At 40.7% G+C, this 27,587-nt stretch overlaps 1 protein-coding gene across 3 annotated transcripts in view; it reads right to left on the reverse strand.

Annotated features, from left to right (window-relative positions):
* LOC148344484 (tetratricopeptide repeat protein 28-like) overlaps nucleotides 1-27,587 on the reverse strand; it is a 183,603-nt gene that overhangs the window by 97,904 nt on the left and 58,112 nt on the right. Inside the window, exon 1 of one of the 3 annotated variants that reach the window (XM_088298654.1) lies at nucleotides 23,804-24,566. The exons of the other annotated variants lie outside the window; for them this stretch is intronic. Within the exon in view, the coding sequence (XP_088154780.1) occupies nucleotides 23,804-23,830 (27 nt within the window). The 5' untranslated portion in view covers nucleotides 23,831-24,566. Of the gene's footprint in view, nucleotides 1-23,803; nucleotides 24,567-27,587 lie in introns of those variants that run through there. 3 annotated transcript variants of the gene reach the window in all.

The following is a 27,587-nucleotide window of genomic DNA, read 5'->3' on the forward strand; positions in this document are numbered from 1 at the left end:
ATTATCTGTGGTTAAACAGAGCAGATACATGGACTCAGTGTAGAACAGCGTTGTTGAAATAATCACACACATCCAGAGGTTTAGCCCATAAGCACTACTTGGGTTTGCGAACTCGAGCAAGTCAAGGCGCTCAAAATGATAGGTGAAAAAAGAATACACAGTCAACGCCATGAATAAATCAATATATATATTCAAGTGTGCTTTAGATGACAAAACAATATGAGGGAACCCTTATGCAGTCAACACAATGTGTGTGCATTTGCAAAGGTTCATCTCCATCTTTTGTGTTACGGTGATTAAGAGTATGCAAAACAGTTTAAACCCTATGATGCATGAGCAGGTGTGTGTGTGTGAGTGTGTGTGTGCGTCGCCAAGCCACTGACTTTGCACATCACTCGCACACTGGATGAGCGCTTTCCCTATAATCTTATTTAAAGCCCCTTCACACACCATAATTCAATTCTCTCTTCTAGACAATGACCATGTCATCTTAATCTGGCAGGTAGATTATACAGCATCCCACACAAGAGCGCTAATGCTGAGAGGAAACTGCTCAGGCTATTGTATGCTCCTTCATGGTTGGATGGCCTACTATAGATTGCTTTAGAGGATTGCTTTTGCCACTCATTTATTCTAACATTGGATTGCTGCCTTTAATTTGCAAAAGTCATCCCTCTTTTTACCCGTAAGGAGTCCTGCTTGTATTTTCATTGGGTAAACTTCAACAAAGTCGATGACATGGTGCTCTAAATCTGTTTCAAATGTGTTTCTTTACGGGGAATGCAGCTTCTAAATATTCAGCGGGTGTCTTCAATAAGAGGTGTCGATGCAAAGGACTCCCAGTACACCGGCTTCTTTTCACTTGACAATCTTAACACAGTTTCACTGACCAAAAGCCAAGCGTGCCGCGTTCACACATGAAGGTGTGTGGGCGGAATCAGTCTGAGATACCGAGCTGACAGACCTTAGATGTGAAGTGAATGTGAGCCAAGGCAAAAAAAAAAAAAAATCTAATAATCTGCACAAATCCAGCATGATAGAGAATCAGATATAATTAGATTTTTTAATTGCAGCCTGTAATCAGCTAAAAGACGGAGATGAAATTGAGAGGCAGGTGTGAGTGCACTGGTTGTCTGCCAACTCAAACTTGATTGCTACCCCCCACCAAATCCAGCTCACCAAGTGTACTCAATCGGATTAGAGCTAAACCACCAAACCATGAAAGCACATATAAGGCTTCCTTCGTACCTTAACTTCTTATCCTCCCTTGATCCACTCAGCAAGGTGCCTCAAACTTTGGCCAAAACATGCGCACAGACAAAAAATATGGTGAGAAAGGCATACACACGAGATTAGAGAAATTGTCGGGGGAAGGCATCACTATGAGCGAGTCCAGCCAACAAGTACCCAATGCACCTACTGAAAATGTTATTCCTTTTCTGCCCAACAGTCTGATACAACTTTTAATGTGTTTTTTTTAATGATTAATAATAAAAGTAATAATTTTTATCCATTCAATCATCCATTTTGTAGACTGTCTGTGCTCCTTAGGGTCATGGGTGACCAAGAGCCTATCCCTGAGTGAGAGGCAGGGTCGCCAGTCATGATGTCAAAGAGGCGACCCGCATGTCTTTTGTTCTGCCAACACTCAAAGCCGCCCAAAAATGACCCCCCACCCCTTGCAAAAAATAAATAAATAAATCATCTTATGGGAGATCAATCATCTAACAGTCTCGACCGCCAGTCATGTAACATTAGAATAATAACAAGCACGTCCTCACTTAGAGTCTCAGCAATTTAAGCACTGCCTGTAGGATCTTACCTTACATCCATTTTCAAAACGGCGTGCTGGGTTCTTACTGCGGTCCAGCTAATGAAAAGCAGCGATTGAACGACTTGAATGCTACACTGAACAAAAACATAGTGAAACTACCACACAATGATAATAGCATAATAGTGCAACCACAAACCTCAGGGAGTTTGTAAAGAATCCACAGACAGTCATGAAAGTATTTTGTGCAAGGCCACAAGTCCAAATTAAAATTTTTACCATAAGCTTTCATAGTTACACAGCTCACAGGTTTCTTTTTAAATATACCGAAACAACTGTCACAGTTTGGCTGCTTTTACGATATAATAAACACAATCCAACCAGCATTTAATCTGAGACTGCTAGAGTAGTGATCCAAACATCTTCTTAGATCATGTGGCATTGATGTTGGCTGAGGCACAAATCACACCAACAGACTCTTACTTTCACGCCCGAAGCTTTTCTGCAGCAGATTTGACAGTGGAATATAAGTTTGCTGCAGCTTCCAGGAGTTTTCCTGTGGAGGTCTTGTCCTCCTCTGATCAATCCTCAACATCCCTTTGTGGGCCGTCCAACACGCCAGCCAAGCAAAAACCAGACGGGCTCAGTCATGCTACTTTTGTCTTTCTGACTTGACCAGAGGGCATGCTTCCCATCTGCACAACCTCTCGTCTCTTTATCTCGCCAGTTGCAGAGTGCAAACCTTTGAGGGGTTCACAGCTGGATTGTCTTCCCCATATGAATGTGAGTTTCCATGTTTGAGCCAGGGACATTACTGAGGTTTTACGTCAATCACAAACTTAGATGAAAGCACTTTGACAGTATAAAATGACCCATTTTCATACAACCCTTTAATCAATTAATGAATATATTTTGGCTTCTCGCAATCTTAGAAAACTTATAATTGAGAAAAAATATGGTGTTGAACGGTATGGTGTGTTTGCAAGTTCCCGATGTGAAAGTGAATGTAGCATGTTGCTTGCATGCCAAGCGTGTGACGTGTATGTGGTTCTTCTGCCCTCGCTAAATGTACTTTAAAGGGACACTTGATCCGGCTGAACATTGGCACTTACATAATAGTTATGTAAAAATGACATTTGTACTAAAACTCACCCCCCCTAAAAAGACTCTGTAATAATTTAAAGGGAGACTTTTATGATCTTAACATTGGCACTTATATAATAGGTTTGCATGTAAAAATGACATCAGTACTAAAATGCCCCTCTAAAAGACTGGAGTGATTGAAGTTTTTTTTTTTTTGTTTTGTTTTTTTAGATTTATGACAAATTGGCACGCCCTCTTTTGGAGATTGGCTTGTAATTTTTTCCAGTCAGAGCGTCTGCGTCACAGCCGGAGGCAAGCGAGGTAGTATTGCTCGAGGGCTTTTTGGGGATGATATTTACGTTGAATTGGCACGGCCCCTATGGGAGCTTGTCATGTTATTTTTTTCCGTCTCAGCAGGAAGGCAAGCATTGTCATATTGCTTGATTTGTCAATTGTGTTGTCTGAAACCGATCGCCACCAAAATTCAAATGCAGACTACTACTCTTGTCCACTTCAATCTGTGATAATATATAGGTGTGAAACTTAAAACCAAATCAAAAATACCATGATAGTCGCATGTTCACCTACTAAGGTTGAAGCGGACAAGAGTATGAATTTGAACGCGAACACCGGTGGCGACTGGTTGTAGTTTTTGGACTTTAGCTACGCTAAAGTTTTGTTAAGTCTCAAGAGGAAGCCGGAGGCCGGCACCTGCTCAAAGCTGCAATTAGCTTTTGGTTGCTAAATAGATAAGGTTAGCAGAACAAAATTAGCTTCTTGAGTACTTACCATCCAGACATGCGGCTCTGTGCCGTCTGCCACCGCCTACAGCTGTCAGCATCGCGGGGCAAGTGGGCATCAGTTTCGAATGAACTCTGGATGGGTTGAATGTGCGCCAAGATGCAATACAGCAAATATGTGGATGCAGCAGAATGAAAATGGAAGAGGCTGCTTGAATTTCAACGTGATCTTGACAAGTTAATTTTGTACTTGACAAAAAGAAAAGAGTGTTCAAGAATAACATGTCCAATGTGCAGAGGTGAAACTATAATGGTTTTGAATGGTTGATTTTTGGTACTAGATAGATAGATACTATGTTTTGAAATGAACACATGTTTTTTTTAATAATCATGATTTCAATATCAATCAAAATTTATTTATTTTTATTTATTTATATATTTTTTTATACAATAGCCCCGCCCTACTCTATTGAAGCTCTAAATTGACCTTTTTACCACCTTTTCTTTTTTGTGAATAATAGCGAAATGCTGTAGAACTGCGAAGCACTGAGAGGCGTATATACCTCAGACACAGGTTGCCGTTATAGGGGCTCATTAATCAAACTAGCCTTGGGACAAAGAGTATATAGAGAGACATCTTGGAAAATTTAATTTTGAATTGCTTGCATGAAAAGAGTTTGGTTTCTGGAATGCCTGTCCGTGCACAGTATCAAGTGTGAATTAGAAAACAAAGTAAAACCTTTGTTATTGGACGATTTCTGAAAACGCATCTGCAAGTGGGCCATTCCAGATTCTTGCCCATGACTTGGCAACTAGGCTGGATGAAGATCTCCCACTTTCATGCCAGACAGATCTGCGTACGACCGGCGAGAGCATGACATACTGCCCCCATGTGTGGAAATGCTTTTATTTTTTTAAGGGGCATTTACTTCTTCCACACTCTGGTCTCTGCTTCCGCAAACAGAACCCCCTTGACAAGTTTAACCCCCAAGCTCCGCCTCTGGCCCTCATGGCAGCAAAAGCACTTGGCATTGATTCTGCGGTAAGAGTGGGAGGTGTGGCAAATCGATCATTTTCATGAGACAAGACTGACCCCCTAAAACGGGCTAAGTTCCAAGAGACATGAAATGTGGGGTGTTAAGCGTCATTCTTGATCATTCATAATGTCTCCTTTTAACCACATCTGCCTCACGTCTGTTCTAACGTAAGTGGGAGTATCATTTGAAAATTTGTCCGTGGTTTACTCATCATCAAACCTCATTATTTCAGAGTTAGATACTCAATTAAAGGAAAAACTGCAGTAGTTTGGCAGGAGAAGACTCTACTGTCTCGCGGACTTCAGTCGGATTTCTACATGAAAACAGTGGCATCGCCCCACTGAAATGATGAAAAAAGCAAGTTTTATGATGGCTTCGGTTTCAAGTCATTGATGGTCTGCCGAGTTTTTATATCGTCTCTGACAGTATTGCTCCAAAGAATTCATCTCTGCATATTGTCAGGCTCTTGGAACAATACGGCCTGCGAGAGCCAGCTTTGTAAATGTCACAGTTCCCTCTTGTATTGTTGATTTTTGGGTTTGGACTTCTTACCGTTTGCTTTTAATACCCTTGCGGTTGCCCGTAACTGTCCCTGTTCCATGTTTCTCATCATTAAGTGCCAATCCATGCCTTCCATCCTTTACCCACCTGTGTCTTATTACCTCATTAGTTTTGGGGGGATTTGAATGCTTTGTCTTCAGTCTTGTTAGATAAGTTGTTCATTGTCAGGATTTCTAATGTGAATTAGAGACTGTTTGGGGAAGTTACAGTTTGTCCATCTTAACTGAAAGGTATTTAGTTTGTTATTATCCGTACCGTTTCTCCTCACAATGATTGCGGGGAGCTAGAGCCTATCCCAGTTGTCTTCGGGCAGTAGGTGGGGGACACCCTGAACTGGTTGCCAGGTAATCGCAGGGCACACGTAGACAAACAACCATCCGCGCACACGCTCATACCTATGGACCATTTGGAGTGTTGTGAATGTGGGAGCTAACCGGAGTACCCGGAGGAAATCCACGCAGGCACGGGGAGAACATGCAAACTCCACACAGGAAGGCTGGAGACGGAATCGAATCCGTGACCTCTGCACTGTGAGGGCATGGTGCTAACCAGTCGGCCACCGTGCCGCCCATATTTAGTTTGTTACAAAAGTTAAGCTGCACCGTTTGGCCTTTGAGCTACTTTCCTCATATCAGAAAATCAGGGGAGAAGTACATACTGGTACTAGTCTGTAAACAATACAAAGAATTCTTTGAGAAACATATCTCCCCTGTAATGCATCTGTGGTTTCTGGTTTCTTACCATTGCGTTGTTAAACTTTATTACACAACAGTATTGTTGTTACATTATTGTTATACAACGTAGTATGACAATTCTCTGCAAACCAGTCAATGAAAAGAAATCAGCCCCACCCTATATGTATATAATCACACAAAACCACAGAGATCATGAAAGGGGAAACATGTTGATCAAGCAGGTAAAAAAATGACAATAAGTGTTTTGGATGAAAAACAGGGGCTTCAAAAACAATTTTTAAAGAAAAAAATAAATGAATAAAAATCAGCGCATTTGACAATGTGCGATGGCCCAATGTAGAGTAAAATGAAGATAGCCGTAGAGGTTGTTACCAAAATTGGTTTAGTCTAATGGTGAATTAGAATTGACATCAATACATAATTCTAAAACAAATGGAAAACTAGCTACTTTTAAACCATCCAACTGAGGGAGTCCATATTAAAATCCTCTTTTGTATCCAAGTCTATCTGCAACAGAGCTGTCTAAATGTGCTCTGTTGCCAATGCTAAAAGTAGCATACGATCTTTGTAATCCACATGGAAAAAACATGAAAGCAATTGATGTGGGCCTACTAGGCAGCCACAATGCCGAAAATAGGTTTTCCATTAATTAACTCATATACTGAACAGTCAGAGCAAGCTGTAGAACATCTCAAGGCAAGACTGCAAAATATACTGTCATCTTTCTAAACTGCAGACAAGATGACAGGTACATGCATTGGGACCTATTTAGTTATTTGATTTTCACTTTGATTTTCAAACATGAATCCAAGCCAGCCTTTGATATGAAGCCTTGCTGGATTTTCCATATGGAAATTGAGCGACCTTCAGTATCTTTCCTTTGAAGAACAATAAATGTAGCTGGAAACACATTTTTTTTGGGCAAATGTATAGTCCATTTAGCACTGCACTGAAATTGGCAGCACTTGCTTTCTCCATCAAGTTAAACTACGAAGCACAAGTCTCCTACTTGTCTGCCGTCATGTGATTTAGGTCTGTTTTAGCAGCGTCTTGTGTCCACTCTAATAAAAAGGACAAACTAGGTTCGTGCTATAAAGCGATGAAATAGGGTACATTTGGAAGGACATGGCTAAATATAACCTCCTCTCTCACCTCCCAGTCTATGTCTCCCACTTGTTCTTCTCAGTTGCCGTCCCAGTTGCGCATGAGTCCCAAGCAAATAAGACAGCTGAAACAGTTATGTTCCCAAACTTCTCATTGTGAGCAGTGTCCGTACGCATCCGTCAGACGCCACTAAATATTTAATCAGGACAAGTACACGGCAATCTTCTACATCCACCAGCATTAAACATTCAATACACGACTCATGTGATAGCTATTCAGCTGAGAATTAGTCTGGAGACAGTGATGACACAGATCTGCAGACGCTTGTTCTTTCCTAGTGAAATTATATAAGAAAAACCCCTGCGTATGAAAAAAAAAAAAAAAAAAAAACAAACATACACAACACCATACCAAGAATACGAGAAGATTCAAAATAGAACAGTCAACGCACAATCAGCCAAAGGGAAAATTCACATTCTCACTAATCATTCGCGAGAGCTTTGGCAGAGAGGACGTCCCATCTCTCATGGCTTTAGACGAAGGTTACGAACAGATGAGAGAGTGCCACAGACCAAGCAAGTTCTGAGAGGCTGAGGGCCAATGGGATATTATGTAAAGACGAAAAGGAAGACTCAATAATAACAATCGTCCCTGGTAGCACATTATTAAAGCAATTGTGGAAAATTCAATTCGATACACCTGATAAAGTAACAGCAAGAAAAATGCTCTGTACACTTACCGGTACACCACAAAGTAAAGCGAGATACATGGAGAATATGATTGGACTTCCTCGGTAGATTTCCAGATGATACAAATTTATCAACTTGATGTTAAAACATTACTGCGCAGAAAAAAAGCCCCACTGTAAAACACTTCTTTTCTCAGGTTCTATGCTACTTCAAAAAGGTGGAGGCAAACCTAAATAGTGCAAACACTGATTTACATTTCCTGCCTGGGATTTTTCATGTTTCAAGTGATTACACACAAGGACATCATGCGGGGTTAATGGAGCAGGTGTCCACTTTGGAGCACCCCCTGCACACCCTGCCTCTTCAACCAAGATTCTGGGCTAATTTGAATACAAAGCAACTGTAAACATTTGCTAAACATGGAGTGCTAATATGCAGCCTGCTGCTTTTTGACACTGTGCCATTGTGCACTTCATTTCTGAAGCCTTGACGCCAACCCACCATCCTTGCGGCGTCATATAATAACATGAAAGAAGGAAACTAAGGCAAAGAGGTTGAGGTGGTAGGATGACAATTGCTTTTTTTGTGTTCATGCCCAAAGAAGCTTCCCGGGAATCATGTAGAAAAATAATGTCAAGAGATGTGTCAAGGTCAAGGTGGAAAGTAAAAGTGTGTTACTGTGGTCAAACCAAACAGCAGTAGCGTGTAATAGTTTCTCAGAAAGCCCTGATACTTGACAGAGAAATAATGGTGTGGAAAATGCAAGAAAATGAAGGATGGTGCCGGTGACACACAACAAAATGTACTGCTATTCTCAAAAAGCTCTGGGGAGAAACACACCATAAGGCACACAGAAATGTATATATTATTCTCAGATGAAGTGTAAACTCACATTCGCTTTCATTCACAAGTTCATATCTTCCAGTTTGCCCGTGAAATGGAGAAGAAAACTGTCAGGGATTCGTTATTGGAAATAAATGGAAGTGAGTGATCACAACGGGAAAAAAAAAACATGTTCTCATGATGGTATACTGCTTGCTTTTATAATAGCAAAAATTTCCAGTCAATTTCCCCGTCTCATTTAAGCACCAACCAAATGATAAAATCTTTTTTTCCCCTGTTCTGAAGGCATGATGAGGGTTGCATAAAATTAGCTTCTTGATGGGAGAACATGTCCAGAGGCAACACGGAGGACTTTGTTTCCAAAGAGTCTTGACACATTCTGCTCCACTATCCTCGAGTGACAACACAAGATCAGATATTGAATGGAGGGGGAAAAAAATTGCACCCCAAAGACACTCTTCTGACGATCTGAACTCGCAGTAAAAATACTGAATGTATAATTATCTGCTCTGTGCTGATAGTTTCTCCACGCGCAGTTAAAAATGTTCTCCCACCATCCAGTTTGAAGTAGGGATTAGGTGTATGCACTGTGACAGTGATTTACAGGCTAGAAGGGCAGCTAACAGCTAGAATGGTGATCTCATATATTCCATGCATGAAAACCAGGCAGGCCAAAATCTTTAATGCTTCCGCTACTTTCTGGTTTCCAAGTGAATTTGCAATTACACCGCTCCAACCCTTTCTTTGGACACTCTTGCGGGCTGTCAGATTGTGATATGGAGGGCGTCGCGATATTGAAGGTCGGTCAGTCCACACACTTAACCTCATTTCCCAGCACTCGGCTCTTCCAGAGAGCCGTTTGACTGGTGCCCATTTAAAAACGGGCTTTCTGGCTTTTTTCTGGGGGGGGGGGCAGTGGTGGCACTGAGGTTTGTGGAGATCAGAGCAGCCGTGGCTCGATTTGTGAAATGAGCACAACACCTGACCTTAACCAGTTGTAATGTTTTCAATTAGCAAAGGAGAAGAAATGAGAGCTAATCTGGGTTTGCAGTGGAGAGGGAGTCTTGTAATAATAATTACAGCGCACAATCTAATATAAATCCAGATTAGCCTACATATTTACACGGTTTAGATGATGTGTCAACAATGCATTTAAGGACAAAGAGTGGAAAGCAAAGTTAGAAATTGTGGATGGTAAATTGTGAAATGACCAAGACAGAAAAAGGCGATTTGAAGCAAAATCAGAAAGACAAACATTCAAGTGGGCGGAGCGGATTGAGAGGTCAATGGGCCCTCAAATGAAAGAGAAATGAGATGAAGAGGCAAGGAAAGGCAAGAGGAGGTGGGACAGCTCAAAAGAGATTAAGGATCATCTGCATTTTCCCTTTTCATCTCACTTGCAAAAGTGTCTCCTCTCTAAGAGCAGACAGCAGCCCCCACTAAAAAATGACACCAATCTCAATGAGTGATCTCGTGACAAATTGGGCTGAGGAGAGGGCTGCAGACAGCGAGGAGTCTATGGTGGGACTAAGATAAAACTGCAATTGGCTGCTGCACTTCTCCTCCCACTAATCTCCAACCACGGAAGAGTGGTGAAAGAAAGAAAAAAAATGTGCAGAAAAATGACTGCAACGGCAAACTCCACTGCGACCACCGTTTTTTAAAAATGTCTCAAATGTTGCACGCATGCACCACAACAATATGTTAAATTCATTACGGCTCCCATGAGACCAAGAGGGGCTTTGGCGCTGGAATCATGTGTGACAGGACACAGTAATTTTACCGTGCATTAACATTGTATGTCGAACAAGAAGCTAATGGTTTCATTTGAAAATATCCTTTGACCTTATATAAAGGTCGCAGAATTAATTTTATGCTTCACAGATATCTCATTTTATGCTTTTATGGACTTAGACATATTCAGAAAAACTGAAGTGTCCTGAGCTTTTTCTTCACATAGAAAACCACTGAGCCTGCTGGAAAATGTTCAGTGTTAACTGCTTGTTCTAGTTTCCTTTCTCCACCACAATGTGAAGCTGTTTGTGTACAAATGTTGAAGGGCTTGAAATGCAATACAGAAAAACATTTCTGCCAGAGGAAAACTGTCATTCTCCTCTATCATGGAGGCAGGTGTGCTAATGAATTCTGTTCTACTAATGTGCTGGGCTGGCAGGTTCTCCCCGACTTATCTCTACCTGCTGCAACTTTTCAAAATGAAACGTTAGAAATGGGCCAATTTAGAGCTAAAGGCTGTTTCTACCTTGGAGACACCAGCATAAAGATGGAGCACTGACGATATGCGGAGGTAGATGAGGAAAGATGATGTGCTCGAATTTAGAAAGAGCCCAAAAAGAAAGGAGATATGAGACTGGATGGCAATATGTTGACACTAATATAGCTGTCATCTCGGAGGAGGAAAAAAAGTGCTTAAATTGCATTTTTGGCCTTTAAGTTATCTTATGGCGGCTGGAGCTGAAGAGCAGCGATTGATCTTTCCAATCAGTTTGCACTGCAAGATCCACCCTGATGTTCAACATGCAGAAGGAAAAGAAGGTGTCAGCCCAAAAAAGTTTTCACCACTTGGAAAAGTTTGAAAGAAAGACAAAGGAGCTGGAGGAAGCAGACAGACCAGAAGCGGTGGGAGGAAAGACGACAGCAACTAATATGAGAGTTCCTCAACCATCTGGTCATAATTAAGTCTGAGGTCCTCATGCAGCTGAAATACTTTCTCAGTCCATTGGCAGAGATCTGCTATAATATTTGAACCCCCAACATTCCTCTTTTCAACAAAAGCGTAATGTAATTCATGTTCAATTTGGCATGTGAACTTACCAGTTGACAAAAACATAGCACGCAAAATGAACTTTCTCATAATTTGAGTTTTGTAGTCATGTTCTACGTTATGTAGTCTATCTATGCCAGCGACGTATAGTGATATGCAGAACCGCTAAATGCTTAACCATTAAATGGCAGACCTATGTATTTACCTGGTACCATTCATAAAATAAAATGAGAAAGTCAATTGGGGAGTACATTGAGATGAGATCATCGTCATTTCAGTCATCATTGTTTTGAAATTGGCTCTGATTTATAGTTCATGTCATCCATTTGCTATCACTTTACGCTGCTTGCGGCAGCAAATTTTGGCTATGTTCACCCGGCACCTCAATTCCAATTGTTTTGCCCATATGCGACACGTATCTGTTCATTTATTATGGCAATGACGAGACAACGTTAGTAGACGTCTCCATGAAATAAAAAGATCAACAAGATTTCCCCATTTCATTTCATTACCCCAAAATATTTCAACCTCTGATGAGCCACTACACACGGGAGCATATTTACTTCCATCGTTTTTTTTTGGTGCACGTCACTCGACATGGAACTTTGTGTGCAAACATGTCACATCACGGACATGTTGCTTTCACATAAAAAAAATAAAAAAAATCCCTTTTTTTTTGGGGTGATGTGAACAAGTACATAAAAAAGTAAGAGTTAAAAATATACATACATGTACTGAATTGGGCATCACGCCCTGAAATTTGAACACAGGAGTCAATAGCGAGTGTGGTTGAGGCAAGCAGTGCAATTGTAAGAGAGTGTTGGTGGAATCATAGCTGACGGTACAGTTTTTGTAACACTTGCATTTGACTTTAACAGCATAGGAAAAAAACACACAGCAGAAAGGATACAATCAGCCAATCATTAGCCCTATGTACAAATTAATGAAGACTTCACCTTGATGATCGTAACGGACTGTTTAGCTCTCGATCAATTTCAGACAGTGCAGAATGTTACAGACAAAGCTTTTTGATTGCTCAGACATCTGCTAACTCCTGAACGCCACTCGGAGAAAAGGAGACCAGTTGGGGGGAGGAGGAGGTGGGTGGGCAGCTGGGAGGAGTATCACATCTCATGACAACCCCCTCCCTCTCAAGGGACCAGTTACATTTCCCTTTGATAGTAACAGCAAAATCACCATCTGTAATTTGATTACACATAGATAGATGGAATGAGTGCGAAGGAAAAAAAATTCTTAATTAAGCCAAACCATATTCTAATCAGGTTTTACAATTCCTCCTCCTCTCAACAAACAACGGATCTGATCTTCTCAAAAACCCCTCTGGGACTCACCATCACACAAGCCAAGAGGAGCTGGGTACTCAAATGAGATCATTTGACGCTAATTTCCCAAACAGGAAAGCACTTAAACAAGCACTCTGATTGAGACAATGAAGCATGTGCATCAATAGCTAATGCCAAAAATGGAGGTCACCGAATGAATACAAGATCAAGAGAGTGCAACCATTTTCCAAATTCTGTTCAGCATGTTTGCTGAGAGGGCAACTAACTGTGCCACTATTGTTACAGTGTTTTTTTTTATTAGCACAGCACGCAAACGGAGGCAGGGAAATAAATGAGTCTGTCTGTAGCCTCTCCTGGTCATTAGCTGTCAAGCCGCCGGTTCATAGATTGGGTAGTCCCAAGGCCGCCAAATCCGTGTCACATGTACAACACATCACAGCAACTACAGCCACATCTTAAGTAGCTTTGCATTTTTCCGATCCTAATGATTACACCCGATGTGGAAATATCGTGCTTGAGCCAAATATAGTGCAGCGAGCCATCACACCAGTCGCCACATTATGCACTTAGATTAGAATTGTAATTTGTCAATTCAATATGTATTTCACGGAGGCAAATGTAAAAAGCAAAAGATTGTTTATTTAAGATATTTGAAAACAAACACTTCTCATACTGATGTGTTGACTATAGACACATAAACTGCGCATCATATATCATATTATTATTGTTGTTTGTTTTATCTCGTCTTGGGCATGACAGGTAAGGATTTTTGCTCACACGTTGCCATGGAAAATAATAATGTATTCAAAGGTCAATGTGTGAGCTTTTTGTTATGGCTCTGCCTTTAAACACTACGAGAATTGATTTGAAATATGCGTTACATATGTTAGACATTTAGCTCTGATTTATGTATTTTTTTCTATTTTATTTATTTTATTTTTTTTGCATTGACCCTGACCATTATTTAGAAAATGTCCATTTTCAATTGCCAAGGCAGTCTTTAAATAATATCGAACTGGCTTTTCAAATACTTTAAAACATTGGAGGCATCAAGATCACAAAGAGAAACATCACAGTTAACGCATGGAGCGTTTATGACGCATTCTGTATAAATGCAATTAAAAAATATGAAATGGCACACAATTCATGTAGTTTTATCAAGCCTCGACTGCCGTTTCACTGCGAGTGGTGTGGCAGCCAACTCGGCTCCCAAAGGTGTTTCCATGCATATGTGCTTCAGAGAAGCCACCATTCTGGCTGGCTCCACTTGCACTGCCTCAGGGGCTGCTTGACTAGCATGGCTAGAGCAGCAGCACAGCATTGGAATGAAGACGAAATTGCGGGATAGGGTCGAGGCATGATGGAAAATGGAGGGAAATCCATCCGAGGAAATGAATATGTAACAGCCTCAAATAAGCAACTTGTGTGAATTCAGAGGAGTTTTAAGACCCTAAGCTTCAAGTGCTCATTACAAAGCATTGAAGAATACAATGCAGTCTCTGTTGTCTGCACTACAACAAAATCCGGACCTTGACAAGTTTGACCTGTTGGCTAGAGCCTGACGAGGCCATATAGTCATACTTGAATTTAAAAAACAAATCTGCAGGATTATTCCAATGGATAAAATGCATTGCAAAACACCACAACGTCCACAAATGAGATGCGTTCAATAGCTGCGACGTAAAACAATTGTGGTGGTGTGAGCGTCTGTGCAGCAGCATCACACCTGCCTAAAACCTGAGCTCATAAGTTACATGATGTAGGTAGGTTCCAAAAAAAATCCAAACAGCCTTTACATCAAAATAGGACGTCATTAAATCGAGATTTACCGATTGAATCAAATCAGACCTGTTTTTTTTTTCTTTTTAGTGAAGCACATAAGTCTCAATACAGTGCAAACAAATTCTCGTCACCTGATATCTGAAACACGCAAAAGTGCCTGATTTAAGTGGCTGGTAAACTACGCCCATGTTTGGACTTCCTGAATGGAGCGGTCCGCGTCTCGGCTGCAACATCTCGACAGTGTTGACTGTGAGGGGTTATATGTCAATATATGCTTCAAACTACAGTAGAACAACTGAGTGTGCACCCTCGCCACACTACTGACAATCTTAGGGAAGTGGGAATGGTGTGGTGTCCTGTTTTTACATTAAAAAGGCGGTGACAATGAAGGAATCAGTGTAGAACTGTGATGTTTGTGCGTGCTGAGCGCGTGAGGGAAGTGTGCAACTGCTCACACACACTCACACAGCTTAGACTCTAAGCCTTAGAGGGAACACAATGGACCCAAAAGTTTAAAGTTCCACACCTAACTTTAATGTGCTATTCCTCGGCCTGTACACACCCTTCCACACAATATTTTGTGGAAATGGGTTAAGTAGTCTTGGTTTAATCCTGTACACAAATAAGCAAAGTTGATAATGCAGCAGTAAAAACGCCAGCCTTTATCGCAACAGGCACAACATTGGTAATGGGAAATTGAAGAGGAGGGTCAAAACATGTGCTTCCAAATAGAAATTGGAGGGCAAGTTCACAACTGAAGCATTTGTTTGACTAATGTGTGCCAAATGATGGCGTTTTGTTCCACTTAGTGATTATGTATCCCTTTGTGTGATAATCCTCTTTGCAGCAGATGAACTGAATGCAAAAAATGTTTACCTGCAGAAAACAGACCACCATTGAACATGTTCTGTTCAACATGACGTCATGAGAACTCCTAGATAGGTGGTGAAGCCAACATAAATGACAAAGCACCAGTAAACCTGGGATAGACAAATACTTAAGTAGTTGATACTCCAGATCTCGCTTTGGTAATTTGAACACTGTCCAAATTACGGAACAATATGGGCTTTAATGTTTTATGTACTCTCTAACCACAAGTTGTAATAAAGACCAAGGAAGAATCGTGGAGCAGTGAAATGTCAGGCTGCAAGATAGAAGGTAGAGTATTTCAGCGTCTCAGATTGATGATAACATTGTGGTAGCCATCAATCACATACTATCAGGCACCGATTTATTACTTACTTTTCAAGGCAAATACCTTCAAGACAAACCCAAAAAGGGCACTGGCAAATCAAATCATGAGGTCACTTTTTTTTAATTATCTTTTTCTCATCCTTGTACCTACTGTAGCTAAACACAAAGTACAAGATGGGAATGTCATTTAGGACTTAAGGTTCAAGTCACATACCTAAATGGAAGCTTCCAAAAATGCAATGAATCTCAATAAGTAGTAAATAGTAAAGGCAAGCACTAGTTTATGCACAACATCAACTTGTACTTTCAACTCAAGAGTTTAAACATGGTGCCCATATTGTCCTATGCATTTACATGCCACCTGGAAGTTAACATGCCATCTTACACCAAATGCAAAATTGCTGAGCCCATTGAAGATTCTCATCACTTTCTTAGGCTGCAACTAAACCTGCGGCTAAATGCATTATATCCTTGAGGTATGAAATGATTTGAAATAGTGAAGCAAGGGGGAGGACCAGTTTGTTTTTTTCTTCAGTCCTCATTTCGGAATCTATCTCAGCCTACTTGTCAGTCACAGCCTGTCTGCCTGACTTGTTAGTGGAAGTGGAATCATGACTCTCCCATAGGAGAAAAACCCACCGAGAATATGGAAGGGCTCCTGGCCCATATATCTTCACAGTCATAAACACTAGTCTCATATTAAGCACATGCTTCAAAAGTATAAATTCTAACTTGAATGAGCAACTGCAAAAGAAAGAACTGAGTGACACAGACGGAGAAGACTCCTCTGAGCCATCTTTTTTTTCCAACAGGATTTTATAGCAAGTAGTTGAAAACAAAAAACAAAACTAGGCACTCTGGCATGAAAATGAAGGCAAGGCAGCTCCAGATCACTCAGGATGGGTACTGGGAACTAAAACAATTTGCTCCAGGCTTGGTAGTTTCTTTTCTATGACCCTTGACGACATATTGCGTGAGGCCAGAGTGTGTGTGCTTTTGTCTGTGTGACTGCTACACTGTCTGACTGCAAAAAAAAAAAAAAAAAAATGTATTTTCAAATTTTTTAAAAATCTTCGTAACTGCCTGAAAGGGTCAACAAGCCTCAAAGTGATCTTTGTGTCATATACTATGAGTAATATACTCTTGCACAGGTGTGGGCAACCGTTTTGATCGGCAGGCCACAATGGGTTCTATAATTTGACTGAGGGGGCGGACCAGGAGCAGATGTATGGAGTGTTTTGGTAACCTCACCTCATCGGAGAAAAAAAATACATTTAATTTTAAGTGAAAGTGAACAAAAACATTACAACAATATATATGTCTTTGAAAAACCACAGTATTTAGAAAATAAAACATTAACAAGGTTTATTCATTTAATTTTTTTCAAATTCGGCGGGCCGGATTAAAACGTTTAACGGGCCACATGTGGCCCCGGGCCGTAGTTTGCCCACGCCTGCAAGCAGACCAAACTGACGCATTATTTCTTCAGCAAAAATATATTTCTAAGCCAATCAAAAGCTAGATGATGAACACACAGGTGTTATCTTAGACAATGAATGTGTGGATATAGTTTTGCCCGGGTCATACTCGTAGAAAATTAATCCTTCAAAAAAGGGCTTATGGATCCTTTCTTGGACAAAAGAAGTGATGGAATTAGTGGGCGTCAGTTGGTGGCAGGGTGGCATTAGCAGTGCTTTTCATGTCTCAGTCGAAACTGGATCATAGACTTTCGAAGAGCATTCTAGCAGTCGGTCACAACATCCAACACAACATCACTTAAAGACAGCTGCAAGGCCAAATGACTGAGCCGATGCTGCACTACGCCAACTGGACTAAGTCCAGTTGGAGTTATAAAAGAATGTAGGACTGTGGTTTTGGCAGCTCGACATCGATAAATGCTGTGAAACAGGGAAAAGTATGTGTTTTCGGGATGTACGATGAAGGGATGCGTCTCAAGTGCCATTGACAGCCCTTTTTCGAATACATTTCAAGCCAGCTTGTGTATGAAACTCTGGCTCGCAACAGTATATGCAAGGCTGATTTCACACCACGGGAGCTTAACCAGTGAAAGGAATCAAGTAGAAGTCAGTTCCACCTCAGAGACCAAGGAAATGTTTTCCTATTGATGTGGTCCATCAAGTCAGATCTTGTTTTTTTATTCCCCATGGAGGCTCTCAGAGGCAGGCACCATCCTGAGCAGCTGACCACACCCGTGGAACAATGACCTCGATAAACTCAAGCATCGTAGCGTTTGCTCTAACAGGGGGCACTGGAGGGTAAAAGAACACTGTGGTAAATCTGAAATGGGGGCTCTCAGGCTTGGAAGAGAGCATGGAAATAGACTGTTCCACAGATAAAATCAATTTTCGCATTTACTACCCGCGATCCAAAAATCCATCTGGACACATAGTGTGAGATACAGTTCCAACGAATGAGGATTAATGAGAGCAGGATGGCCCAGTCACAATTGCATCTATTGTTCCTGCTGGTGTATTTTGACACTGGCCTCTCAAGAGTACCTAACCTGGCAAAAACCTACATTTTGTGAGTACTGCAAACTAATGCGCATTGGCCTTGTACACGAGAAAGCTCTTCACACTGTCTTCCATCACTGTCCAGTATTCCCAATGGGAGAAACGGACTAGGGATGAACAGCACCACGAGTCAGGCACAGAACATTTCAGATGGAATGCTGAGTCGCAATTCCCTCCAGCTTACCTGGCCCCCGGTCTACACCCCGCACACACTATATTTTTACACCACATGAGGCCAGGTCCACGAGGGGAGGAGATTGTAGCCACATCCAATTCCTCTTGAGATGCTGAGCCATAAATACTCTGCATTGTAAAAGAAAAGAAAGAATCAACAGCAGGTGCAATTGGGCCCAATCATTAATCATGCTTGTTGCATTTCTCGCATCCTCTCACTCTTAAACTCTCAATCCAAATCTTAAATATCTATCTTTTCCTTAGGCACCCCCACACACTGTGCTATAAAATCTGGAATTGGATGACTACATCTTTGCAGCAATTACATTTCTTTATCTTTCAACCCTTGCATCAAGGCTCTTGTTCCATGGGTCCCCAAACACATACCTCGGTCCTACAGTTACCGCAGGAACATGGTATAGCCCAACAAAGGCACCAAAGAATGTATAAGCATAAATTCAATGCTTCTGAGCCACATTTCATCAGAGCACTCTGACACTGAAATTGGTGAAATAAATTCTGTACAAGGTCTGTCTCGGTAAGAGCTACACTCACAGGATTTCTGTTTTTTTTTTTTTTTAATATTCCCTTTATTAGTCCCACAATGGGGAAATTCGAGATTCGAACCCAGGCCTCCTGGGGAGACTGGGTCCTGAACGCGGCGCCTTAGACCACTCGGCTGTACCTGTGTCACTTCCATTGCTGCACTTGAGAATATTCAGCCAAGTATGCGCTCTTGGGAAGAAAAGTACAACACCTATTCTAAGATTTAATGTTAGTAGGTTGTGCCATTCATTAGAGAAGTAGTCCCCAACCACCGATCTGTAGACCATTTGCTAGCACACAGAGACAGACCAAAGAACAAGCTAAATACATACTACATGGACGGACAGACGGACGGCTCGACAGACAGACTATCACTTTTGTGGCGGTATCTCCAGAACGACATGGGGGAGGAAGCCGTTGTGCAAATTATGTCATCAAAAAAAAAAAAAAAAGGCAATAACACAAACCTGTTGAATCATTTGAACAAGCAGCACCGACGTGACGAAGTGGAAAGCATGAAAATGAGCGCGGCGTTTGCACAGCCAGCCCATGTAAACATAAGCAGTTTAGCTGCTACTAACTAGCCGGCAACCACCGGACGAAAGCAGCAATGAATTGTGTCGTCTTTTGATCATGCACTTGGACAAGTAGCACTGATGCTAATGCCACATGTAGGATCATCAATAAGAAATACATTTTAATCTATACAAACCATTAAGGTGCATACCCAAACAATCGGTGCTCACTAATATCACAAATTAACTCAAATTACAAAACTGCTTTAAGAAATGTATGTTGATGATGCAATTTTAATTATTATAGAATTATCTTTGCTTTTAGTATGAATGCTTTAAAACTGCCAATTTAAAAGCAATGAAAAAAAAATAATATTTTCAAAGTGTCGCTTCCCATATTAAAACCCCACCCTCACCAAACCAACTCCCAACCCCCCAGTGAATGGTTGCCAATGTTCTACAATTCCTTCCGAACCATCGAGACGTCCTACCAATGCCCAGTACGTTTGCTCATGCATGCTCGGGTTGGATTGGGGTTACGGTTACGGTTATGCTGTCAAATCAGGCCCCAGTAGGAATTTTCGCACGGGTCGGACATGTTGGCAGAACACCGGTCCGCGAACAGCATGTACTTGTCACAACCGGACTGTGATGCAAAAAAGGTCGGGACATTAGCTTACAAAATTAACTTGAAAAGACCTGCTTTTGTAATCTTGACATTTACCTTTCATAATTTAGGAACATTAGTGGTCCGAGAGAAGGCTTAGTAACCTTGCAGTCCAATAATTTGGGGCTTTGGTGTACACACTGTAGACAAAGATGCAAGACACTCTGGCTGTAGTCATATTTAGATGAATCCGAAAGGAAGTTGGTTTCGTAAAGGCAGCAACAAATCAGATGCGTGGAGGTGAGTGCGGTAAGCATATTGTCCTTGGAGAAAAAACAGTGATACATTCCATACAAAAAAAAGCCATCTACCATCTTGTTATATAGAGCACCGTTGTCTAAGTTCTAAATGACTTCTGCTGACATTCTTACCCGCATACTACTCTCTTCCAGCACCTCTTGTTACTTTTCCTTAACTGTAGTATGTATTTCCAAACTGATTTGCTGCCACTGGTATTTGGGACATCACAGAGAACTATGAAGCACGACAGTGAAAGGCCATCCTTTTTTTTCCACTCAGGGAAAGGCCATCCCTTTTTCACTGGCCAACAAGCCCATACATAATTCAAGAATAAGTTGGTGAGATTGCAGAGCATCTGACCTCAGAAACATGAGTGTGGCATGCTGTCACACACAGGTGAGGAGGTCTTATATCACCAGCGTGGAAACCATTACACATCTGGTATTTGGTAACTACAAAAAACAAGCTTTGCTTTGACTTGGTCACGGTGTCACATGGCCTGTTCGTCGAGCTTTGAAATATGACAACACATTATGTTGAGATCACACCTTTTATGTCAATTAAATTATACAATGGTAACTTAAAAACATCCCAGAAACTAAATAGAAGTGCATGTCTATGGATGACCACTGGTTTTCCAACAATATATTTAATCTATACAAACCATTAAGGTGTATAACCAAACAATCGGGGCTCACTAAAATCACAAATTAAATCAAACAACAAAACTGCTTTATTGTACAACACAAATTTGCTGCAATAACACACAATATCAACACATCTCAGGTAAAAGAGCCCAAAACGAGTAGGATTTCCCCAATAAGACTAAATGAATAGGCAAGCACAAGGATCAGTCACGCAAGTGTCTCACATTCCCTCGTGTGATCAAATCAAGATAGGTTGGGGTTGTAACCTGCATCTCCAACACTTTTCCAGCCGAAATGTGACCAGGGGAGATTCTATCAGCACCTTTAATTGATTTGAGGGTCCTTTTAGCCCCAACACCATCTCTCCCTGCCTCGTTGAGTTACCTTTTTCTTTTTCTCTTTTAATACGCACCCAGAGCCATCTGCAGCCTCATTGCAACAAAGTGAGGTGGAATTTCGCATTCCTCAGCATCTTTCACACAAAACATCAAGGTGTACGCTACAGTAAGGGTCAGCATTCACCATGTTGTATTTAAATCTGTCTGATAAGCCAATCAAAAAGTTCTTTATTCAGAGTATTGATTAATGCGGGGCAGACAGCAGAAACCAAATTTTGCAGCCCTTGTTCATAAACCCTCACCCCACAATACAAAAAATATTTGTTGGGCGTTAAATCTACCAAACTGCATGACAGAAATTGAAAAACAGATTGCTCAATTATCTTTTCATAACATGCCTCATGTCTCGAACACATTCAAATCTCTGATCTATCCATAAGATGGACCAGACACCCAGAGAGTCACAAAGAAGGTTACCATCGAAATAATGTGAGCAAGGAAGCAGTGCGTTTCGATTTCCTTCCGTAGTTTGCTCCAGCATCCTATTTTCAATTTCACGGAAATCCTTGGAAAAAAAGCATATTGTACACAGCCAAGCAAACACACCACTTATACACATTATGGGAGTGTGATGGGATTCCGAATTTTGAAGACTGCTATTTTGTTTACAACATGGGTTGACCAGGGGTGGCTCACCCAGTTTAGGCACATGTTGCAAAAGAGATTTACAATAGCAGACAATGTTACTGACATGAATCACTCTGTGTGAATTTGTTAAAGATAGACATACAGTAAGTGTAAGTTTGCATCAAAAACACGACATGACAGGACAAACTAAATTTGATATTTAAACAGATGTTTTCTATTTTTGTCATCGGTCAAGGGACATTTTGTTCTTGGTTTTGAGGCAGTGCAATGTGGCATTGTGAAAGTTGTAAAAATGATTTAGAGGCTATCTGACAAATTACAGAGCTTGATCTTTCTCAGGGCATCTTGTGTCTTCCATGATACCGGTTAAAAATTCATCTTTGAATGGTGTTGTTTCCTGATAAGTCAGAGTTGTGCTTGTTTTTTTTCTTAATTTCATAATTCTATGACCACTTGATGGTATATCTGACCTAATTGATCTGTTGAAATTGTGTCTTTTTTTTTAATAATATGGTGTAAATGAGTACAGAATTTGTCAATAAAACACCTTTATCATGCTGAATCCCTAAATTGTTACAAAACAAAGCTGTAAGTTCCATGTAAAGACTTTCCTTCTTGCATTACTTTGTCATGTTCAACAACCAGCTGCCGCAAATGCATACACACAGCGAGCACCAAAAGCCACCAACAGGCTAATTAATTATAATTACACAAAAAAGTGATGTAACAATGTTCCATCCTGATTACAAACTTCACGAATGTTGTTAGTACACACTTTTATAAAGAATCTGCATATGAAGAGTTAAGTTGCACCTCACGTTGTTTGACACTTCCATTATCAAGAAGTCATTTTGTCCTGAAAGTGTCCCATTGCTGATCTTTTCAGCTGCAAACTTCATTAGCACACTGTGTTTACATTCTCTGCTTCTAATTTTATGTTCTCCACCAAAACTTGTTTTTGATTTCATCTTTCAGGGTGAGATCATACCCATTAACAACTCTTTTTTTAGACAAGCAACCATGCTTAGTTGAAGGGCATGAGCTACTAAATTGAAACACATTGAGTCAACAATCATCGCCTATAATCCATCACAGTTGCAAAAGTTACACTGTGCATCTGGCAGTAGTCATGAGTGCTCAAAAGAACATCAGCTGCAGCATATCTCAGCTGTCTGAGTGAAACAAAAGGGGATATGGGGAGAAAAGAAAAAAGTTCAGATATCATTTCTCAACACAATTTAGTAGATTAATAACTACCTCTGTATACAAGTATGGTGATATTTTTTTCTGTGTTAGTGTATTTTCCTAAAAAGCAACTTTTTTGTTCAACCCCCTATCTCCATTGCTTGTCGGACAAGCGCCCCCTTCTGGCAAAGATTTATAACAGACATTTCAATGCCTTCACATTTTTATACATACCAGATTATTTGAGATTGTTTCCGCGGTAGATAGCATGGAGTGTATGCTATGAAAGAATGTTGCAACAACATAATTTTCCTTGCAAGCTTTTTCCTTTTGTTTTTTTTTCTTCAATGGTGTAACGAGAAAAGTGGCAATGCACCATCTGCATTAAAATGTATAATCTCTATTTGTCTACGAGAGCCAGAAAAGAGTCTTCCAAAAAAGTTATTCACAAAGGTCCAGCATTTAAAATACTGTACTGTGCTGACAATGCGTTGCAGACTGGCTGCACATCCATCTACTGTCTGCTAAATTACTTTCTGGGAAACTGCTTCTATAAAGTACGAATCAAAATAGAGACAAATAATCTTATAAAACTAGTTGTGTCAACTATGTCGAAAGTTCACCACTCTTGACATTTTTTTAGCTCGCAGTATGTGCCTCGTCCAATTTGTAAATCACAGATGTCCATAATTGGCTAAACAATGTGGGGAGGGGGGGAACTCACCTTCTTCCGGGGCTGCCATTTCATCATATTTGTAAACCAAAATGGGCCAGCATTAAGATATTATAGGAGAATGGATTGTAGATTGGGGGAAATCCAGAGCACAAGTCATGCTGCTGCCACTTCACATGTTCTCCAAAGGGCGACGCATGCCGAGATATACAAGGCTCAGTTTGCGGCAATTTTTATGGAGCTAGACAGCGCGGCTGACGCGGCTCATACGCGGCTTAAATCCAGTAGTACTCGGTGAAGAATTCAGAGCCACGGTTGTCGGTTGTCAGCGTGTGCGCGCAAAGGTTTGTGTGCGTAAATCCAAAGGAGCAATCCGCTGTGGATCCACTCCCTTGGCTCGGTGTACGCAAGGATCGATGCTTCCACGTCTGATCCAAGACACAAAATACGTTTGTAACTTTCTCAAAACGTCTTCCTAAGTGGGAAACGCCGCCAGACTGCCTCCAGATGGTCCTCTTAAATCCAAGGAAAACAAGCAAAAGACGGGAGTGTATCTCAAAATGCAGAAAAATACGTAACAATGTTAAAATCTCTCTTTTTTTTTCCCCCAGTGGCGAAAAAAGACTTTTTTTCCTCTGGATGTTCTCGTAGAGAAACAGTTACAAAAAAAAGAGTCCAAGAAGCAAGACAAGAGGAGGGGAGGTTATTTTCAAGAGAGAGAGAGGGGGGGGCAAGAACCCAAAAAAATCCCTGGAATTTGTGAGGAGCTGGAAGGATAAACTGATTCGTGCAAGAGCAACAAACTGGACTGGAGCTTTCTGATGACTTCCTTCCCTTCGCTCTTTACTCACCGAGGAAGCAGGAACCGCGGGGTCATAGCGCCGCCGATTTCAAATCAGAGGGTGGCCCGAGTCGTGGCTTTGCGTTTCATGGCTGTTGGTTGTGATTTTTAAAATGCTGTATTGTGGTAGCTTGACTTACGAGTACAATTTGTTCCGTGAGCAAGGTCGTAATTCGAGTAACTGTATTCCCGAACTCATTGGATGAATTCATATATATACATATTATATATTATATATTATATGTATAATATTGAATTGTATTAAAAAACAAAACAAAACAAAACAATAAAAAGCAATACGGCTCACTCTTTAACGGGATTCAAAATGGTGTAACTAAACGCTGTGTTTAAAAGCCTTGCCCAAACTAACCAACACAGATGTTCATCGTCACTGTAAATCCTTGTAAAAAGCATCAACAGGGTCGGGGTCTGACAATTTTTATGAATAAGGCCGGAGGGTTGATTCCGGAAGGGTACTGATATAACGGCCGCTGGGCAGGGGACTACAACATGGTGCCAAATGTAAGCGGCATCAGCCTGACGCAAGAGCCGCCAAATTTTAAATCTGGTATTAAGGTTCATTTTGAATTCCCCAGTAAACTTCCCTGCAAACTCTCGCCAAGCTATGTCTGCATACGGAGGATAATGGTGGCGTTCATATGCAAGAACCTTTGACCGCAAAGTGTCGTGCAAATCAAGGAGAGACTCATGATTAATTTTCTCAACCAAGGTTGCACTATATCAGAGGTATTCAATTAAAAGTCACAGAGGTCCACGCCTAAAATTTCTTCCGATTAAAAGGTCCGAACCAAAGTCCGACTTCCCTTAATGTCTAGCCTATGTTCACATTTTTATATAGTTTCAATATTTTGTCATTTTCAACAGAACGCACTTATATACGAAATATTTAGCAATGTTCCCATTTAAACACCTTTGCCAGTCAAACAAATATAAGGCGTTTATTTCACATTCAAGAAAATGTGGCTCCAGGAACTTAAGGGTGCCACTTCCAGAAAAAAAACTGTAAAATATCTCCTGCGGAAATATATCAAGTGCTAAGCATTGAGTTAACATCTTTTTTCTTTTTTTTTCTTAAATCAAAGAGTTATCAGCCTAAAAAAAACAGAAAGCCTAATTATCCAAGGAAAACAGGTCAACATGTTCAGTACACAATCAATAAAAATGGCTGTCCTCATGAAAAACAAATTCAAAATGAGCTTTGACACCACTTTTTCTTTTGAATATTACTTGTCTTAATGAGAAAAATGAGTTTGTGACTGCCCTGCCAGTGACTTAATTCTGGGTTGGAACGGAGTCAGGTAAATTGGGATTTGGTAGATTATTTCACACATCTGGGCTTTGTGTTTTCCTTTAAATAATGTTTGTGCAACCACATTTAAGCACTCCTTCACAACTTCCCCATCACTTGAACGTTTTTTTATGTTTCCCCAAAATCCATGATACTTTTAGTGAACATTCGTTTGCATGCCGCTGGGCTGTAAACGAAAATATAAACATCTGTTATACTGCACTCGAAGTTCGATGTTTTTGCCTGCGCTCACAAACTTCAGCGGATAACTTTGCAAAAAAGGGCGGTGCTTTGTCTCGTAGTGGCGCTTCGAAATGTGGCGACGGTTTCGGAGCATATGATGCACACTGGTTTTGAATCGGCTGCAGCCAGAACCAAACTAAATTTCTCCGTCCATTCATTGAAAACAACACGCATCGACCTCGCTAACTTTTTAGCAAGGCATACTCTCAGCAGCACTCTCTTCCGGTCTGCTGCGCAATTGGCAGTGGATCGTAAACAAAAGATTTGATTGGCTCAAATCAGTGACGCCTTTTCCGTATTAACTAGAATTGCAGCGCCAACGTTTGCGAATGCGCCCTGAAAAAAAATCATCATAGCTTGGTCATGGGTCCGGTCCGAACCATCGCATCCGGACCGCGGTCCGCCATTTGGTGATGGCTGCACTATATACTGAAAAAAGTAGTTCTGCACTTATTTTCCCTTAGCATTAGGGCACAATGCAAACCCAAACAAATATTTTTTTTAAATTAATGTATTTTCTATTAAAAAGTGAGAATTTGAAAATTCTCATTTCCTGTTCTTAATAGTCATTAAAATAGTTATTTTTTATTTCAAATTAATCATATTAACGCAAAAGAACATTAACCAAGATTTAATATAGTTCAGCATTTCAATACTCACATTTTTGTGATGAAAACCATCCGAACTACATCTTCTCTTACCGCTCCTGCAACCGGTAAGAGCGTCTGGTTGTTTTCGTTATTGCTTACACACATTAGGTGTCACCATGATAAAGGCTTAAAACTTTTTGGACAAAAACCTTTTGTTTCCCTCTTGCCTTAACGCTGCTTAATTTTCCTGCGCTAAGCATTCTGTCACTTTTCTTTGCCCCCACCTGAAACAAGTTGGCACATTCATGAGAGGAGAGTTGTAGTACTTGTAACGATTGCGATAGATTCAAATTTTTTTCCATGTGTTTTTCAGTTTATCTGACTTAAAACTAAAACTATATTTGCTTCAAATTAAAGATATCATTCTTGATCTATTTTATGAGGGCCCATTTGAAATGTCAGCGCGACACACAATAGTTTGATATGGTAAGTCTGTCCCCCTTTTCTTTACCTTACAATCATTGACTGTTAACTTCCACTTCTGTTAGTAGCGATTGGGACCTTTCTCTGGATTACTTTGAGAAGTTTATCACCCTGTTCCGTCATCAACACCACAAGGATGCCCTCACAGGCCTACGAGAATAATGGTCAAAGATCTACTGCTAACATGACACCTGAGAAAGATCAGGGCGGTTTACAGGAGGAGCATAGAAATACATTAATTGGTATGAATAGGTGCGTGTTTTCAATTTAGCACATAAACATACGATATTGACCAATTAACACCATTCATATACTATTATAGCTTCAATCAAACTCCAAAACGGCAATTTTTTTTTATAGATTTTGTAT

The sequence above is a fragment of the Idiotropiscis lumnitzeri genome, chromosome 1 (genome assembly GCF_059441095.1).
Source record: "Idiotropiscis lumnitzeri isolate Australia: NSW breed Sydney's pygmy pipehorse chromosome 1, RoL_Ilum_1.0, whole genome shotgun sequence".
Classification (NCBI taxonomy): Eukaryota; Metazoa; Chordata; class Actinopteri; order Syngnathiformes; family Syngnathidae; genus Idiotropiscis; species Idiotropiscis lumnitzeri.